Source organism: Otolemur garnettii, unplaced genomic scaffold (assembly GCF_000181295.1).
Source record: "Otolemur garnettii isolate 467f Iridium unplaced genomic scaffold, OtoGar3 scaffold00217, whole genome shotgun sequence".
NCBI lineage: Eukaryota > Metazoa > Chordata > Mammalia > Primates > Galagidae > Otolemur > Otolemur garnettii.
In genome coordinates, this window is record NW_003852612.1 from 1,283,150 (window position 1) to 1,301,160 (window position 18,011).

Below are 18,011 nucleotides of genomic sequence, written 5' to 3' on the forward strand. Positions count from 1 at the left end.
GAGAAATCTCAAAACAGTTTGTTCCTTTAAAATGGCCCAGATTTGCAGGACCTAGATCCAAAAGTCTTCTAGCCTTTGCAGTAAGGCCAACAGAAACCACAAGCTTATACAGTGTTAGTAGCACCACAGGGAAGGACTCTATCTACCAAACTCAAGAAGGGCTTTGGAATCCAACAGACTGGGTCTAAATATCAGCGTGGCCACCTGACGGTTTGGGGGGAAGCCACTTCTCTCCAGCCAGAGTGTCTTCATGGGGATGATAGAAGGTACTTCTTCATGGCAGCGCTGGGTACAAGGAACGAGATAAAGCGCATCGCAGCCCCATGCGCAATCCTGAGTGTTGCTGGTATTTATGTTAAGTTATGCTTCGTGCACAACTAAGTTATTCATCAGCATTTCACCTTTCTGTTTTCTGGAAAAAATAATTAAAATTTAAAGCAAATGCCATCGCTTAACTATTCAAAGAATTACAAAATTTACCCTGCAAAGTTGTTATACTGCCCAAAGTGAAAGGGAGTGTTTTCTTTGGCGGATGGTGCATGAAACTTCAATGTGGTCTCTAAAAGCAGTTCCATGGTGTTGGTTTTTTTTTTTTTTTACAGACTTGGAGAATACTCTAGTAGATGGTATTATAGTCAAAGACCACACATGCCAACTGTGAGAATTTTATAGATATTAGGTGGGATTATTTTCATCTATATGAAAGGTTTTAGTTTTGGTGAATTTTCTTGAACCCTTGGACATTGCAGAATCATATTTATTAGGATTGGAAAGGCCCTAATGATGGGCCAAGCCTCTCGTTTAATAGCTGGAGAGTCTGAGGTCCAGAGATAGGAATGACTCACTCAGATCAGCCAGCTGTCAGCAGAGCTGTCCTCACTCTGCTTCTAGTCCAGTAACTAGAAGCAACGTGGTATGCTTAGCATCATTTTTATATCGTATAAAATGGCAGAACCAACCAGCCACTAATGAGCCGCTTCAGGGCCTTTTGGACCTGTTGCTTTCTTCTTGGTGCCCAGCAATCTCGTGGCTCTGAAGGCTCAAGAGAAGATGGTTTCCTCCTCCCTCAGCTGGGATGAAATGATCTCAAAGCTGAGAAACTGTTTCTTTCTCCTGGCCTAGCCCTGGCTCTAGTGAGTGCACTGAACGTCCTGAGGATGCTCAGGGATACCTAGATGGGGATATCTTTCTCAATCAATTAAAGGAGATTTGGCCTGTTTATCCGAGGAGGTTTGGGCCCAGGATCGTGAGAAAAATGTGCCCAGGAGTGACATTGTGCTTCTCCTCCCCAGAGGCGGAAATGTGGTCACATCAAGGCAGCCAACGCCTGGGCCCAGATCCAGGAGCAGCTTTTTGGGGAGCTGGGATTGTGGGGTCAAAGGGAAGAAGCCACACCTAGCTCCCAGTGGGAACTCGACTGGAGAGAAGGACCTGCTGGTATGAGGAAACGCATCAGACGCCTGTCTCTGCTGGAGGCCCAGAACCCACGAAGGCACAAGGTAGGAGTTTGATATGCAAGACGGTGATGGTTACAGGTAGGCACTGTGTGGGGAAGCAACTCCTTACCTTCGCCATCTCAAGCTGTTTTCATCAAGCAGGAGAAATAATGTATGCAGTTTGATCTAAAAGAGTCTCATACTTTGTTTTTGATGTCCTTTAACCGAAGAAAAAACTCACGGCTTCTCCCAGATATGTAGGAGGGATGCTGGAATCACAGCCTGAATGAATGCATCAGTGAGTGAGTGAATGAATGAGTGGTTCATGTCTGTACCCTGACCCAGTACCATGGTGAAACTGGCAAAAGCCCAGTGGCATAATCTGGATGTCAGTATTTGGAAAGAGCCAGGGAATGGCCCTTGTCTTCCTAAACAAGTTATTTATCTTTGAGTGCAGCCCCCACTGCTCCGAGTATTATTATAAGCAAACCCTATAGTAAGCTTTACATGGAAAAATCTTTTGAACTCAGCTATTCCTGCAAGTTCAAGCCTGGGGAGTGACCCACTCAGTCCAAACACAATTGAAGCTGTCCTGGCTTCCCAAACAGTAGGATCTGGGCAGTCCCTGGGAGTTTGCTGTAATGAAACTTGACCTATGTTTTCAAATTCACAATTTTGTCTTTTCAAGGATGAGAACCCAGTTGGATTTATTGGTTAGTGGATAGAGAAAAATATGGTCATAGTTTTCATGTCCTCATTGACCAATCATAATTTAAAATATTCTGAAAGGAGGCCTTCCAAACCCTGGAATGCTGCGTATTTCCTTCTGTGTCCATCCCAAATTACCACGTTGAGTTTATTCTCTAGTCTTTAACCCAAGTGTGTTTTAAGCCTTTATACACCTAACAAAGAATTGTATTTCATTTATTCTGTAGACGTTTGCATTTTTTTTTAAGTATTATCAATAAACATTTGGTGATAGGTAGTATTTTTCCCTCAATATTGAGGCAAACAGGGTAGAGTTGGGGGAAGGGTCCATAAGGAGGCCAGTCCAGGGGTCCAAAAGGCTTTACTAGAAGAGAAAAAGAGCAGAGTGGAGTCTGACCAGGAGGCAGCTCAGCTCTCGCACAGTTTCAAGAAGCCTTTATTACCCCTTATTGGTAGGGTTGACCGTGGGAGGAGGGTTCCCAGAAGGAGTCATCCCTCCTGCAGAGGGACAAATTTTTGCACTCAGGGCAAATCTAGGAGTTATTCCCTTAATTGGTCACCAGCCAGGGCCAGAGTAAAAGTTATACTCTGTTCTGTGGTTTCCCAGAAACAATGGCCTTGAAGCTTTCTAGTGGGTGGGAAGGGGATTTGCTGTGATCCTGTAGTCTGGTTTCTGACCTCTCTTTTCTACCAGTTATCTCCCCAAATGGATACACTCTAGTCGGGTCATGAAGATTTCCTTCCCCAAAATACGTTTCTTAGGAAATGGAGACAGGAAAAACAAATAGACTGCTCACTTCACTGTGCCAGTGATGAAGGCAGAGCCTGGCCATGACACCTGGTCTCCGGTGCGGCAGGCTGTTCAGCCACAGATCCACTCCCTGTCCCCTCTCCAGGGTGACCCCCACACAGACATCCAGGATGCTATTTAATCCCATCTTGGCATCATCTTTGGTAATTACCGTAAGTCTTACTTAATGGAAGACTGTGGGTTTTTTCCCCTTTGACTCAGAAACATTAATACTTGCATTTTATTGTGGTCCTCTAGGATTTAGCATTTCTCTCCCCTTGAAGTTGAGTCTGGAGTAATTTGAAGGGGTCACGTGCATGTCGGTGAATCTATGGAACGCAGGGGGGTCATCTATGTAGTGTCCAGGGAGTTAATTTTTCTTTTCTCTGGTCTTATTTCAGGAGGGCCAAGACAAAAATAAGGATCTTTCTCAAGCAAATGCTGAAAACCCAGGTATTCAGTTCATCAGTTTATCTATTTTTTTCTTTAATAATTAAGCCACTTATTGAGTTTATGTAGTCCCTTACTAAATATGTTAAATTCATGTTTTAGAAGAAGAAAATGCTGCAGGTCTATTATAGGCAGCACTGAGATTCCTCTCATTACTGCACGTCCCGAGCAGACAGTTATCTGTTCCGGACCCAGACACTTGCCCTGAGGTTTCAGCAGTAAGAATTATTTGGAGGAGACCATCTTGTCCAGAGACCTTGAAAGTATCTACTACATATTCAGTAAATGACCAAAAACATACAGGAAAACAATAAAACGTCTTAGAATAAAATTAGATGGAATTGGTAGTTAGTACTTCTTACATTGCATTCTATAATTATGAAAATTATAGATGTAATTATTATTATTTTCCAAATTTAAAGAAAATGCTTGGAATCATTTTTTATATTCATACTTAACTTTTCATTTCAGGGAATTTGGTTTAATTGCTTTACTAAGAATATCGTGGTGATTTTCAGAGGTCATTTTGGCGTGAACACATCTAAACACACATACATACATACTATATATACGTATACACACACACACACATATGATTTTGTGGTTTTCCACTAAAGACATCCTTTTAGTTGAAATGCTCCCTGTCTATGGGTTTAACTATAGCCCAGGCCCCAGCTAGCATCTTCTTAGCTCAGTGTCCAGGGAAAACTTCTTGCCACTGACCCAGCTAGTCTCAGACTGCCTGAACGACAGATTTTGCATTCGGCTTACTACCTTGCCAGTCTACAGTAACCCAAGCCCAACAATAAGGATCCTGGGCTCTGATTTCAAGGTGATTTGGAGCTCCCATTGTGGCACGGGACATGGGATACATGCAATACCTCTTTGCCCCCTCTCTCCTCTCACCCCAAACCCTGCAATGCTAATGTCAGAATGCTCACCTGCGCACCCTACCTCGGGGAGGCAGGAGTGCAAGGAGAGCACGACGGAAAGTGTGCTGATTTCACATGGACTGTGGCAGGGGCTGCTATGTCCTCTCACTCTCAACATGCAGAGCCCTTGGGTGCCTATGACCCTGGGTCTCCTTGGCATTTCCAGCATAGAAGGAAGGAGCTCAGTCAAGGGAGGAAAAAGTAGCTGTGGTTCTGCACCATGTCTTTCCTGGGTGCCTGTTCCTCCAAGACTGTCCTCCCCAGGTGCAAAAATCCCATGAGGGCCTGCTGTGAGCCTCAGACATTCTCATTTACCCAGATATGTGACTCCCAGGTGAGGAGGAGGTGGAACATCTCGGCACAAAGAAAATGGCCCACAGCCTGCTGAGCAATGTGTCCTGAATGCTCAGGACAGGTGGTGAGGTGCAGGATCCAGAAATCTGCAGAGTTATGTGCTAAGCTTGGACCCAAGTGTCCTTACCTGGAAGGGAATCCTTAGGAAATACATCTGGATGTGCCCACTGATGACTCCAGGGCAGTATCATGACAGCACAGCGCATAAATAAAAACCATCTGTATCTCTAAAAAATAGGAGACAGATTAATTGATTATGAGATTGCCATATAATAGATATTACATGGCCAATTAAGTTGTTCCAAGAACTTTTAATGGAAAGGGAAGATGCTCATGATGTAATCTTGATTGAAAAAAAGTATCAGAGAAGAAAAACTGTAAATGTGCAGTTATTCTTATGTCAAAAAATTATGTGTGTGTCACACATACGGCCGGAACAGATGTGGAAAGTAAATCAACCAAACTGTAAACAGTGGAGCCAAGCAGCCTAGAGATTAAGAGACTAGACTCTGGGCTCAGAGAAAGTTTGTTCAGATTCTGCTTCTAGTTCTTAGTAGCTACATCATCATAGTCTTTTTCAATCTTTTCATTTGTAAAGTGAGGATGAAATGGTATTTACAGCCTAGGTAGGACTAGATGAAAAATATAACAAGTACCTGGAGCATACCTGGAACAGAAAAGGGCCTTACCTAATGGGAGCTGTTATTATTGGCCCTATCTCTGGGTGTGTGGGTGATATTTGTTTTATTTCTCACAACCTTACGAGTTTTCTAAGTTTTTTTTTTTTAAACAAGAGGAAGATATTACTTCTATAATTAGAAAAAACAACATTCTTTTAAGTGTGAACAAAGTGAAATTCAGCAAAAGCAAACCCTGGTGAGCCTCCAGGGAGTTGCTTGACTGACGAATGAGGGTGAATTTTGCAAAGTTGCCTTGAGGTCACTGGAGAGCTGCAGAGGAGCAACACGAGGGCCCTCCAGGATGAATCAACTTGGAGGTGTGTTGGCTGCACCCCAAGGAGGGTCAGATGGGTCGTGTCCATTTTGGGAAGCAGTGAAGGAGCACAGAAAGATCCACGTTGTTCACTTCTGCCCAGGCATCTTGCAGTTCCTCTCAGTGACGTAGGCACATACTGAGCACCACCCCTCACATCCAAACCATGTCTTCCTTTATTCTGCTGTAGATAAGTTGGCACCAGAGGAAGCAGAGAGTGAGCCAGACGAGGTGGCTGTGGACTGCACTCAGCTGACCTTCTTCCCTGCCTTACATGAGAGTCTGCACTCAGAGGATTTCTTGGAGCTGTGTCAGGAAAGACAAGTTATTTTACAAGAGCTTCTTGATCAAGAAAAGGTAATGTACCCCATCGCAATTATTCTTAAAGATTGTCAGACAGGAGAGAAATAAGCTTTCTTTGCTCACATGGGGAATGAGATCTCCATTTGATACAAACCATGCACCACATAAACAATGCACAAAAGGGATAGGTTCTTAAATTTGTGGGCCCACCAGGCAAGGGTGCAAATGGAAGCTTATATACCCTGTGTAAAAAATACTTAAAAGGTGCAAAAAAAGCTAACAAATTATTAATGAAATATGTTTTAACATCCTACCTTGACCTTCATGACAACTTGAGAGGCCAGTTTCAAGTTGAGAATTCTTGACCTTCTTTTAGTTCAATACCTAGGCCCCCTGCCAGCAACTTGACCACCCTGAGAGGGTCCATACCTTGCGAGGCCCTGGGTACATGTCCAGATTTCCCAAGTCATATGTCTAAAGTGTCTGCACATCTTGACCTCCCCATGGCTACCACTCATTCCTCACGGTAGGCATACTCATGGCACTGTCAGCTTTTAAAAGGGTGGCCTTGGAGATGAAGGCCCAGGAGGCAGGTTAGGGACCTAGTAGCAGGAAAATCCAGGGTGCTACCTGCTTGGAGTTGGGTTGGGTTGGGGGAGCCCTAGTTCTCAGTGTCCATGTCCTCTTGGCATTGGCTGGAGGATTGCATGCCAGAGAGGCCTCTCTAGAGTAGGGGACCAAGGGAATGGCTCTTTTTATCAAAGTCTAAGCATGATATGAAAGATGAAGCATATGTCTTAGAGGAAAACCAAGCTGAGTTCAAATCCCAACTTGGCCACATATTAAATAGCATGTCATCCAACCTTTGGAATGGAGCCCCCGCTTTCCTATCTCTAATATGGAGCTTATGGTAACCATTTGATAACACCTGGTCAGGCTTCAATGCAGCACTGAAGTATAGAAACTCAGTCTGATCCAGGCACATGTGAGGTGCTCATTAAGGACTAGTTGTCCTCCCTTTCCAAGGCTGGTGTAAGGGCTGGTGGACCTCAGGGTCTCATGGGTGAACCGGGCTTTTTAGTTAAGATGTAGGTGAAGGAGACACCTCAGCAAAACAGAGGGGTGGACAGGGAGGGGTCAGTAGGCCATGCAGGGACACACAGGGATGAGCACATGAGAGTCGAGGCTCACGGGGCCCAGGGTGGGAGAGAAAGGCCTACAGAAGGAGCACCCTGGGCTTTCAGGGGCAGGTAACCAGCTCAGATGGGAGCAAGCAAAGGGCAGACCCTGAAGCATGGCCTTTCCAGGGCCATGTTCCTTGCAGAGAATCCAGGGGAATGTTAAACTGGGATTTCTCTTTCCAGGGGTTGGATAGGAGGGCTAGCTTGCAGTTCATTGGCCAAATGGACTGCTGCAGAACATTTGGCAAGTTGCTCTGCTGTTTTCAGATTTAGGCAACAGTTCCAGCAGCATAGCCCCATAGCAAAGCCGTCCTTCCCATACCTACATGAGAAGCTAACCAAAGCTTCCAGACACAGAGCACACCTGCAGGTGCTCATCACACCTGGTCGCCATGCCAGGCCTACACAGGCTTGTCTACCTGCACTGCCCTGTGCACTTGACCATGACAGCCCACTCTCTGGCATTGATCTTGGCCACTTCTACTCTGAAACCTGGAGAACTGGTCTCTCCCCCATTGCTGTCTCTGCTGCCCCTGCATCACCTCCTGCATTGCTGCCCGCACACAGAGTGTTGCCAGCAGTGTCTGCTTCTGTCACTGTCCTCGCTGCCTTCAGGAGTGACCTCAGGGGCGTAACCTCAGGCATCCCTAGAGCAGCCAGTAAGCAAACACTGATGAATGCAGGTTGTCACATTCATGTGCATTTGACTTTGATTATGGAAGTATTAGATGTCTACTGTGTGAAATTTAAAAAATGAATATTTTATATTCATTATATATTACATATATCCTTATGTGTGTGTATTCCTAACATCCAGCTGCCTGGGACTAACAGCTGATCATGGCTGGGATATATCAATTTGTGAACATGCTCTTGTAAATAAGGGAATAATTAGGATAACACCCAGTCAGTTACAAAGGCAGCTAAGAAATTTATGTTTTCTTTCTATAAAAACTTTTCTTTGCCTTGTCCCCTCACAGATTTATAGAAAGCAACCATTCTTATCTGGGGGCAACTTTACCCTCCAAAGGCTGTTTGCCAATGTCTGGAAGCATTTTCACTTGTCATGGCTGAGGAGTGGTGCTACTGGCATCAAGTGGGCAGAGGCCAGGGACCCTACGATGTCCCCAGTGGCAGGAAACTGAATATGAAGGACACACATTAAACAGATATCAGGCCCCAGCTATTCTTGCCTACTTTGCTGATAGGAAAGGAAAGACTGGCTTACGTGGTGTCTCCATAAGAGGAGAACCGTGACAATGCTTTATATCAGATTTCTATCTTTGGCAGAACGAATTGCCACAAACTTAAGACAGCATACATTTATTATCTCATAAGTTCAGGCACAACAGGGTTCGGTGGTTTTCTGCTAGAGGCTGAGAGAGATGAAGCCAACATGACAGCAGGGTTGTCTTTCTTTCCAGAGGCTCTGGGATGAATCCCCTTTCCAAGCTCACTCAGGTATCAACAGATTCCAGATTCCTGCTTCTGCAAGTCCCGAGGCCCACGTGTCTGCTGGGGTCACTGTCAGCTTCTTGAGAGTGTCCACTTCCCTGGCCTCATGACCTCCTCCATCTGCCCCTGGCATGGTCAAGTCCTTCTCCCCTCACATCTCACTATTCTCGCTGTCTCCCGGCCCTCTGCCTTTGCTCCCACACACCTCCTCTCAGAGGACTCTGCAGCCTTTCTCTTCACTACTTAGGGCTCCAGGCTATACCAGACTCACCTAATAACCCAGCTAATCTCCCTATTTGAAGGTCTGCTGATTTGTATCCTTAATTTCATCTGCAAAGTCCCTTCTGAGCAGTATCCAGGTGAGTGTTGGATGGCACAGCCAGGCGTGAGGCTCTTAGAGACTTCTCTGCAATCCTGCTGCTTCTTTGGAATTACCCAGGTCCACTGTCCAGCCAGTGCAGGTCCTGTCCTTTCTAGGAGAGTCCACCCGTGGCCTGATACCCATCTGCTTCCAAGGTTCCAGCCCCAACCCAGACTGAGGGGGAATTTGAAGAGTCCCAGCCTCTTGCAGCCCGCAGGTGCCTTTGATGTTGTCAGTTTCTGAGAGTCTTGCTTTTGCTAATTATCCCATCCAGTAACATTTTCCAGGTGGGGTGTTGGGGTGTTGGGGCCTGAAGCCCTCGGGTGACTGACTTTCCCAACTTCCAAGTCAAGACTCAGCCAGGAAAAGGCTCTTCTCCCATCCACCCCTGCCTTGTATTTAAGCTTCAGCCTTTCTCAGGCTCCTTGTGGCTCAGCAGGAGCTGTCAGAAATGCCAGCAGGATGGGATGTGAAACCCAGCAGGCAGTGGGGAGGGAGAGCAGGAGCTGTCCGGTTCCCACTTAGTGCCCACTGGCCCTTTACCTGCTGAGATGGGCTGACTGGGACAGCCCACAGGGTTGTCAGCTCCCTGGAACTGGAGACTGGCCAGCTGCAAGGTCAATCTTGACACTATGTGGACATCCGTTCCTTGCATGAGTTGCTTTGATTCATTTCTTTGGGTTGTGCTGTTGCCTCTGGTTTCATGGTGAACTGTGGGAAAGGCTGGTTCCCAACTTGACCAGAGTTTCCCACGGTCAGAGAGGCTGGACCAGCAGGCAGCCTGTTCCCTAGAGATGTTGGCCAGGGTGGGGGGGTGCAGAGCAGAGGTTACAGACAGACTGGGGACAGACCCCTGACAGTTCCCAATTCTACCTCTGTCCCTCACAGGCCCAGCCTCTGGGTAAGTAATGCAACCCTCCCCGAGCCTCATTCCCTCTCTCTTTAAGGTGGGATTATGCTCCTCGACTCAAGTAGTTTATGGCAATGATCCAGGAGGCTCTGTATGTCCCTGCCAGATACCCCATACCCTGTGAGGAGGGAGCTCTCAGTGGCTCGTATTTGCTATTAATATGATTACTTCAGCTGTTGTTGCCCATTTAATGGACCTCCGGATTTGTTCTTATACTTCAAGAAGTAAAAAAGAGAGTTGTAAGAACCCTGGTACCTAAGACATATCCCTGAGGAGGAGGGAAAGGGCCCTGTCAGAGAAACAATGAAGTGTCTCATTTAGACTGATGTTCCTGTGTTGGGGAAATGAGTGGTGAGTGCTTGAGCAGAGTGGGGGACTCCAGAGTCTAATGATTCTGGATGTTCCACCAACATGGTAGAGGATGAGACAGAGGGTCAAAGTGGGCCCACCAGAGACCTGACCAGCTGGAATGGGCCCCCTCTCAGAGTACCAGCACTCACCACAAAATGCAAGATTTTATGAGGAAGAGAGAAATTATTGGGATTGGGGCCTAGACTGATGTATAATGAAACCAGGCAGACCTCCACATTAAAAGAGTGAGGCAGGGAGGAACATAAGGCCCCAGGAACTCATGAGAATCTGAAAATCTTGGGCCAGAGGACTGTTGTTCTGCTCCAGACTAGAAAGCTCAGTGGGGCATGGGCCTGGCCAGCGGGTGAGGCATTTGGGGCTTCCATGGCCTGACCCTGCTCCTCTTCCTCTTCACACGCCTGCGGGCTGGATCCACACAGCCCACTCTGCCCACCACTCAATGATCCCCCACAGCCCAGAGGCCTCCTCGATGTGAACCTGTCCCCAACACACTCCTTCCCGGGGAAGAACTGGCAGCTCCATCCCTTGGGCCTCCTCTAGTATCTCCCTTCTACATGGCTGTGATTATTATTATTATTTATTAAATGATAGCTGTATACATTAATGCAATCATGGGGTACAGTGTGGTGTTTTCATAAACAACTTCAAATACTCTCATCAAACCAGTTAGCGTAGCCTTCATGTCATTGTCTTAGTTATTGAGTTAAGACATTCATCCTCTGTGATTACTTTTGAGTCTGCCTGTGATTTCTTTAAAGGCAGGGGCAGGCTTGGATTCATCCTTGCCTCTCCTTTTCCTGACATGCAGAGTGTGTGCTCTGGAAAGATCTGCTGAAATGGAGAGCTCAGCCTGAAGGAAGGTGTCCTGGGTCAGGAGGTCCTCTCAGGAAGGTGTGCCTGAGGTGCTGTGTAGGGGCTCAGAGAGGGGACAGCTTGCCTGCAGCCATGACCTGGGACCCAGCTTGAGGGCCAGCATGCCCTGGGGGCACCTGACACACAGGGGAGCTCATCTGGACACAGGCAGGACAGGGCAACTGTGTCCTGCCCTGGGCAGGCTGCTGTGGCTAATCCAACACCACTGCCATGGAGGAAGGGCCAAGAGGGCGGCTTGGCACATGGGGAAGTGTGTAGCCTGGACTCAGAACTTCAGTCTGCTATTTGTTGCTACTATTCATAAAATTGCTGATAGCTGGGTGTCAGGAGCACTTCCTTATGAGCTTTTCATACAGTGTCTCCTCTGGTACTATGGCCCTGTGCCTTGTCATTCCCATTATAAAGATGATAAAAACAGAGCCCCATGTGTCTACTGGCTGGGATTGCTGGCATTTGACCTAAGAGCTCTCTCCCTCTTAGTTCTCATGGTTGTTCCCTCTCTCAACTTTTTCTACTTCTTTGTGTTGGACAAGTTACATAAACTCTCCATCTCCCTATCCCCATCCCTCGGCAGCCTGCCCACACTGGGCATGGTGACGTGGCCCCTGGCCCACATACCTCCCCCGTACCTTGCCCTGTTCAGGTTAATGCTGGCGTAGGCAGCCTACAGGTCCTGAACCAACACCCCATCTCTGCCTGGGATTCCACTTGCCAAACATGTGCCCACCTGCCCTCCTGTCTTAGCCCTGGCCCATGGGTTTTGTCAAAACCAGGAACCGGGAGCTGAGCAAGAAAGGATGGGTACACTGACTTTTGAACCTTGAATATGTTCCATAAAATATGCCAAAAATTTGCCCATAGTAGTTGTTTGTGTGCATGTGTGCAGGTGTGCACTTGCAGGAGACCCCCTCTGCATTTCCCAGGCTTATACCACTGGCCTGCACTGAGACATTTTGTAGCAAGCATGGCTTGTAACCTGGAAATTCCTACAAGTCACTATGAGTCCTTGTGGACGTTTCGCTTTCTCTAAGTTTCTAAGTGAAGCAGGCCCAGGACAGAAGCATGGTGGGTATGTCTCCATGCTCTAACACCAGATTTCTGGATTCTCCTCCCCCTGACATCTCTGAAGCACTGGGCATTATGGCCTTTGTTGCACACATGGTCCTGGAGACTTTCCAGGGTATAACCACCTTCCAGGCATCCAGTTGGCCCAACCCTGGCAGAGGGCTCTGGAGTTACAGGCACGGCCCTAGCCCTGGGGGAAGCTGGCAGGCCTGAGGCTCCAGGGTGGCTACAGACTAGCTCAATTCTTTGTATGTATATTAGAGTTCTGATACCTGGGACAGTAATTATTCAATTATTCTGTGCTACCTTTGCATTATTGATTAATGATTCCCAGAACCACAAGCTCATTTCTCTGTAAACAGCTCTGTTGGACATGAGGAGTGATTGATTTAATGCATGTTAATTATGGGCCCATGTCAGTCACTGCATGGTTGAGGATGGTCCCACGTAACTCTCCATGCAGCTCCTAGACCCACTCCAGAGTCAGAACCCCAGCGACGGCTTATTTTTGCTGTTTTCTCTTTGATTGCATGAAAAATTAAACATCTGATATTTTTTCATACAAACTCATTATAAAATATGAGTTTGACCTTGGTGGAAATAACCAGCTCAAACGGAGATATTTTTGCTCTGGTCAGCAAGGAGTAGAATCTCTCACAACCTCTTTCCAGATATTTTTAGCTGAACCTGTTTGTAGAAGGTAAAAGGGGGTGTTAACCTTTACTTGTAGTTACTTGCAGTCTGGGTAAATCACCGTACCTTTCTGAAAAGCAAACTGTGTGTGTCATCCCTGCTTAAAACCTCCGAGACTCTCTCTGGCATGCTTGTACATAAGGTTGTTCCTGAGCTGGCCTTGCAGCATCACTGGACTGTCATCCCTCACCCTTACACGTGCACATGAGCACACATGTGGGCTTGCACAAACACGTGAACACAAACATGTAAGCAAATGTACACACATCTGACTTTTTACTCTAATTATACAGAACTACCTATAATCCCCAGATATATCCTGCTAGATCCAAACTTTGTGCCTAGGAATGCTGCTACTCTGTTTCGGATCTAACTCCAGGCCCCAGCCTTGGGGCTCCTTCTCTGGGACACCTCTTCCAAAACTACTTTTCTGATGTCACCTCTACCCCTCTCCCACCTCAGTCTGGTCTCCTCTGTGCTCCCAGGATGCCTGTGATTCCCCCTCCCACACTGGGCCTGGAGAGCTGATATTCTTCTCCCTCTCCCCTGTTAGACTACGAACATCTTAAAGGCATGTTTTGTTTCCATTTGTGCCTACTAGTACATGGGCCATGCTAAACACTTAATGCGTATCTGTTAAATAAATGAACAAAAGGATGAGTAAGTTATGAGCCGTACGCTGACATCAGGTGAAACCTTATCTTCCTCAGCCTCAGGGATGCCCATGGCTCAGTCTGTCAATGCACAGTCTTTAGATCACCTGCATCAGCATTTTCTGGGCTGCTATTAAAATGCAGATTCTATGGCTTGGCAATCGTAGTTCAGAGGACACTGGCCACATACACTGGGGCTGGTGGGTTCAAAACCGGCTTGGGCCTGCGAAACAGCAATGACAATTACAACAAAAAAATAGCCGGGCGTTGTGGTGGGTGCCTGTAGTCCCAGCTACTTGGGAGGCTGAGGCAAGAGAATCACTTAAGCGCAGGAATTTGAGGTTGCTGTGAGTTGTGCTGCCACAGCACTCTACTGAGGGTGACATGATTTTTTGGTCTCAAAAAAAATAAAATAATAAAATAAATAAAATGCAGGTTCTAGGATCCTATTCTATACCTGCTGAGTTGAAATTTCTGAGGATGTAGTCTGTGAATGTGAATTTTATAAAGCTTCCCAGGTGATTCTTGTGCATACTAATTCTTTGGATAAATGCCCAAGATCTAGGTTTTGTAATATTCAGAGCTACCTTGGCTAGAAAGATGCTCCAATTTCAATCCATTGCTGATGAGCAGATCCTTAGTGAACACAGGTTATAGTAAACATAGTGCTTGGAACAGCCCTCGGGACTTGTAATATGTTTCCTATTACACGGACGCAACCAAACAGAGCAAAGGTGTGTGCAGAGGAGGATAGCTCTTTGCAGGCTCATTGTGGAAGTGGCACGTGCAGGCAGGCAGGGGGCATCCCTGCTCCTCGTCTCAAACTGAGAAGGCATTTATGTAAAGAGATCCAGGTTACATTCCTTTTCATGTTTGCCAATTTTATATATACGTATAAATTATTATATATAAATAATACTGTCTCTTATTGTTTTAATATTTGTTTCTTTGATTACTATAATGACTGAATACTCGATCTGAATGCGGTCAAGGTAGAAAGATTAGGTGCCAGAATTCATAGGTAGACAACATAGTGTTGTTTATATACCTTCTTGCTTTCTTTTTCTCAGTGATCTGTGCTTTTTGAAAAACGAGAACACTACTATTTCATAGGCCAGAACTAACTGAATGTACTGGGAGCACGGCCGAGGTGAGCAGAAGGTGTAGGAAGGGAGCAGATGATAACTGGCACCCAGGCTAAAGCTTTCTCTGCAGCAGACTCACCCTGCACATAGATGTAAGGAATGGGCACCCTTACTGGGTACCCCCAATGACTTCTCTGGGGCTCAGCTTTCCTACCTCTAAAAGTCGGGTGCTATCATGAGTTTCAGACTAATAATCCTATTGCAGATGTCAGAGAGCATCCAGTTCATCCTCCCCTTTGTAGACGTGCCCACTGAGACCTGACGTCAGGAGAATGTGTGGGTGTGAGCTACCACTGAATGTCCCAGTGGCTTGGTGCCCCTCTCTCTGTTATGGTTTGGGTGTGTTCCCCAAAGTTTGTGTGTTGGAAACTTCATTGCCATTGTAACAGTATTAATAGGTGGGACCTTTAAGAGGTGATCGACCACGAGGGCACCACCCTCCTGAATGGATTAACATGGACTAACATGATTGTGGCAGGAGTGGATCAGTTCTGGGGGTGGGCTCCTGATAACAAGGGTGAGTTCAGCCACATTTCTCTCTCTGTCTGTGTGCTTGCTTCTGCCTTCTGCTGTTCGTTTATGGGAAGCTTCTCACCTGATGCCAGCCATAGCTTTTGTACTTCCCAACCGCTGAGTCAAATAAATTTATTTTTTTCATAAACTCTTCATCTGTGGATTCTGTTATAGCAACAGCAAATGGACTGAGACGCCCTCTAACTTCAGCCCTGGCATAGCTAGTTGTGGCCACCTTCTTGGTTATCCACCCATCAGGAGTGATACTATATCATCCAGCTGATCTTAAAAAAGCTCTACTTATGAAGCCAAAGTTCTACTCTTTTGAAAGTGATCAATAGAATCATGGCACAAGGGATTTCTTAATCGTGAGTAAACTTAGGGATGGAGCCCTCCCAGGGCTAATTTAAATATAAGAGCAGGTAATCGTTCACTTGGGTTCATTTTCCTGTTTTTAAAATGCCATTTATTTTCTAGCAGAATCAATTTTTAAGCTATTAACCCAGCTCTCACCAGACATTCTTCTTGTGGTTTGGTTTATTCTGGTTAATACTTAAGTCTCCCCAAAGGAAAGCACCAGATCATGGGCAAGTCCTCTGAGACCCCACTGCAGGCACCACAGAGCTTGAGATGGGTGCCTGGTGTCATAGGGAGGGGAGAGGATTTGGAGGCATGTAGGCGAGGGCTGGCACCCTGGCTTTACATCTCACCACATGGACTTGAGGATGGAGCCTCCTCTGAGTGTCATCTGTAAAAGGTGGAGATAGGAGAAAATGCTTTCTTTAGGAGAAAGAAAAGCATTTCTTTCAATAGGAGAAAATGCTTTCACAGAGTGGCAAGCCCTTCTCAACAGTGCTGGTGCACGTGTAAGTTGGTGTGACCTTGCAGGAGAGCAATCTGACAAGACCTATCAGAATTTAAAAACAACCACACCCTTGACCTGCAATTCTGACTCCTGGAATTTATCCTGCAAATTTTATTTGTGTGTTATGGGGATGGTCATTGCAGCATCACTTGTCAGGTCAAAACACCTGAAAGCAACCCAGATCAGAAGATCAGTCAAGCAAGTTGTGTACATTTATGCAAGGGAATGGTCTGCAGCTAATAATAAGAGTGAGACAACTCTGGAAGAAATTATTTGGAAGGATCTCTAAGATGTGTTGTTGAGGGAGCAGACAAGAGATACAGAGTAGTAAGTATATAAATATGTTCTTTGCGTAAAACAAGAATACACATATGTGTAAAATGTGCTTAGGTATTCACAGAATCTCTTTGAAAGAATAAAGCGGTGATGGTGGTTTCTCTGAGAAAGCCGAGGACGCCACTCAGTTGAGCAAGTCCATTTATCCTCAATCCTTCTGATTCTTTTTCTTACTTTCCCTCTTTCTTCTTCTTTTCTTTTTCCCCTCCCTCCCTCCCTTCCTTCCTTTCCTCTCTGTCTTCTTTCTTTCATCTCTCTGTTACTTTATTTCCTTTCATGGATTTCTGCAGTTACTCGAGGAGCAGCTCCCGTCAATTCTTCATCTTGTCTAGATATACTCCCTTCCCCCTTCCCCATGTTGCCACCTCACCCAAGCCACACACCCCCCACACACACTGAAATAACAACATGACTGGGCACCCTCCTTCCTCTCCTGAACCTTTATAATCTATTCTCTACCCAGTAGCCAGTGTCATCTATCAGGACACAGTAGCTCTCTATTGCAACCACAATAAAACTCAGTGGCCTTGTTAAGGTATCCAAGGCCCCGTAATGGGAGCACTCTTACTTTCCAAGCTCCTCTCCTACCCATGGACTTCTTTTTCACTCCATAGATCTTTCCTTTATACCTCTAGGCTCTTAACTGAATGTTCTTCTCCCAGCTTTTCCATGGCTGTCTTGTCTCCATACTTTGAGTGACAGGGTCTGAATGGACTCTTCCAGTTCCTCTGTGCTTTATCATGCTACATGCTAGGCTAGGCTTTTCTCTCCTAGCATGTTTCACAGTCTGTAATAGATGGCTGGTTAAAAAATAGTTTTATTGGTTAAAATCCCCCCACTGAATTTTAAGCCCCATGAGTGTAGGATTCTCATTTATCTTGTCTACCCTATATCCCCAAAGCCTGGCTTGGAGTCTGGCATGGACTCCAGAGCTACTGGAGAGATGATCATCCAGATGAGTGAATGAAATTAGATGAGTCCATGTTAGGATTCTGGCATAGAGGGTGGATTAAGGGCCAGCAAAGCAGGTTCAGGAGAGGCTGAGAGAGCTAGGAAAAATAGCTCAGCCCTAACTTGCCCTGAATCCTGGTAATTCATGCTTGTCTTGAAACAAAGCCCTCAGTGAATTTTGCTTTCTGGCTTTGGCTCTGGTTTTCCTGAACCCTGTGTGGTGCAGGAGTTAAAGAACTGGTTTCCAGGACCTGCTTTCAGGCTTCTCCACTGCGGCCTCATCACTGCACCCAGAGGTGAGCAGGGGCCTTGGTTTCAGTCCCAGTCTGTGCCCCTCACCAGCTGACTGAGCTTTGCTGAGATTCTCATCTCTTGGGACCTCTTTTATTTTTTTCTTCCAAAAACACCTATTCTGACTTTATGTAACTGAAAGTAGCACAAAATCACCCTGAGAAAATGTTGGCCTTGGCTTTACCCTTGGCCCCTTTAGGTTGCCACCCTCTAGTTGATTTGCTGACTTACTTATTCCTTTAGGGATTTATTCTCTGTAAGGACTTACTCTGGAGCGTACTGAGACATTGTCACAGTGCAGATTCCCCGGGAAGCTAACTGGGAGCCAGAAATATGCATGCAGGAAGTTTGTTAGACACAAGGGTTACAGGGCTGGGCTGA

At 46.1% G+C, this 18,011-nt stretch overlaps 1 protein-coding gene across 1 annotated transcript in view; it reads left to right on the forward strand.

Moving 5' to 3' along the window:
• WDFY4 (WDFY family member 4) overlaps window positions 1–18,011 on the forward strand; it is a 279,600-nt gene that overhangs the window by 182,767 nt on the left and 78,822 nt on the right. Inside the window, exons 42-44 of the mRNA XM_003801656.3 lie at window positions 1,293–1,499; window positions 3,336–3,387; window positions 5,854–6,020. Coding sequence (XP_003801704.1) covers window positions 1,293–1,499; window positions 3,336–3,387; window positions 5,854–6,020 — 426 coding nt within the window. The remainder of the gene's footprint in view (window positions 1–1,292; window positions 1,500–3,335; window positions 3,388–5,853; window positions 6,021–18,011) is intronic.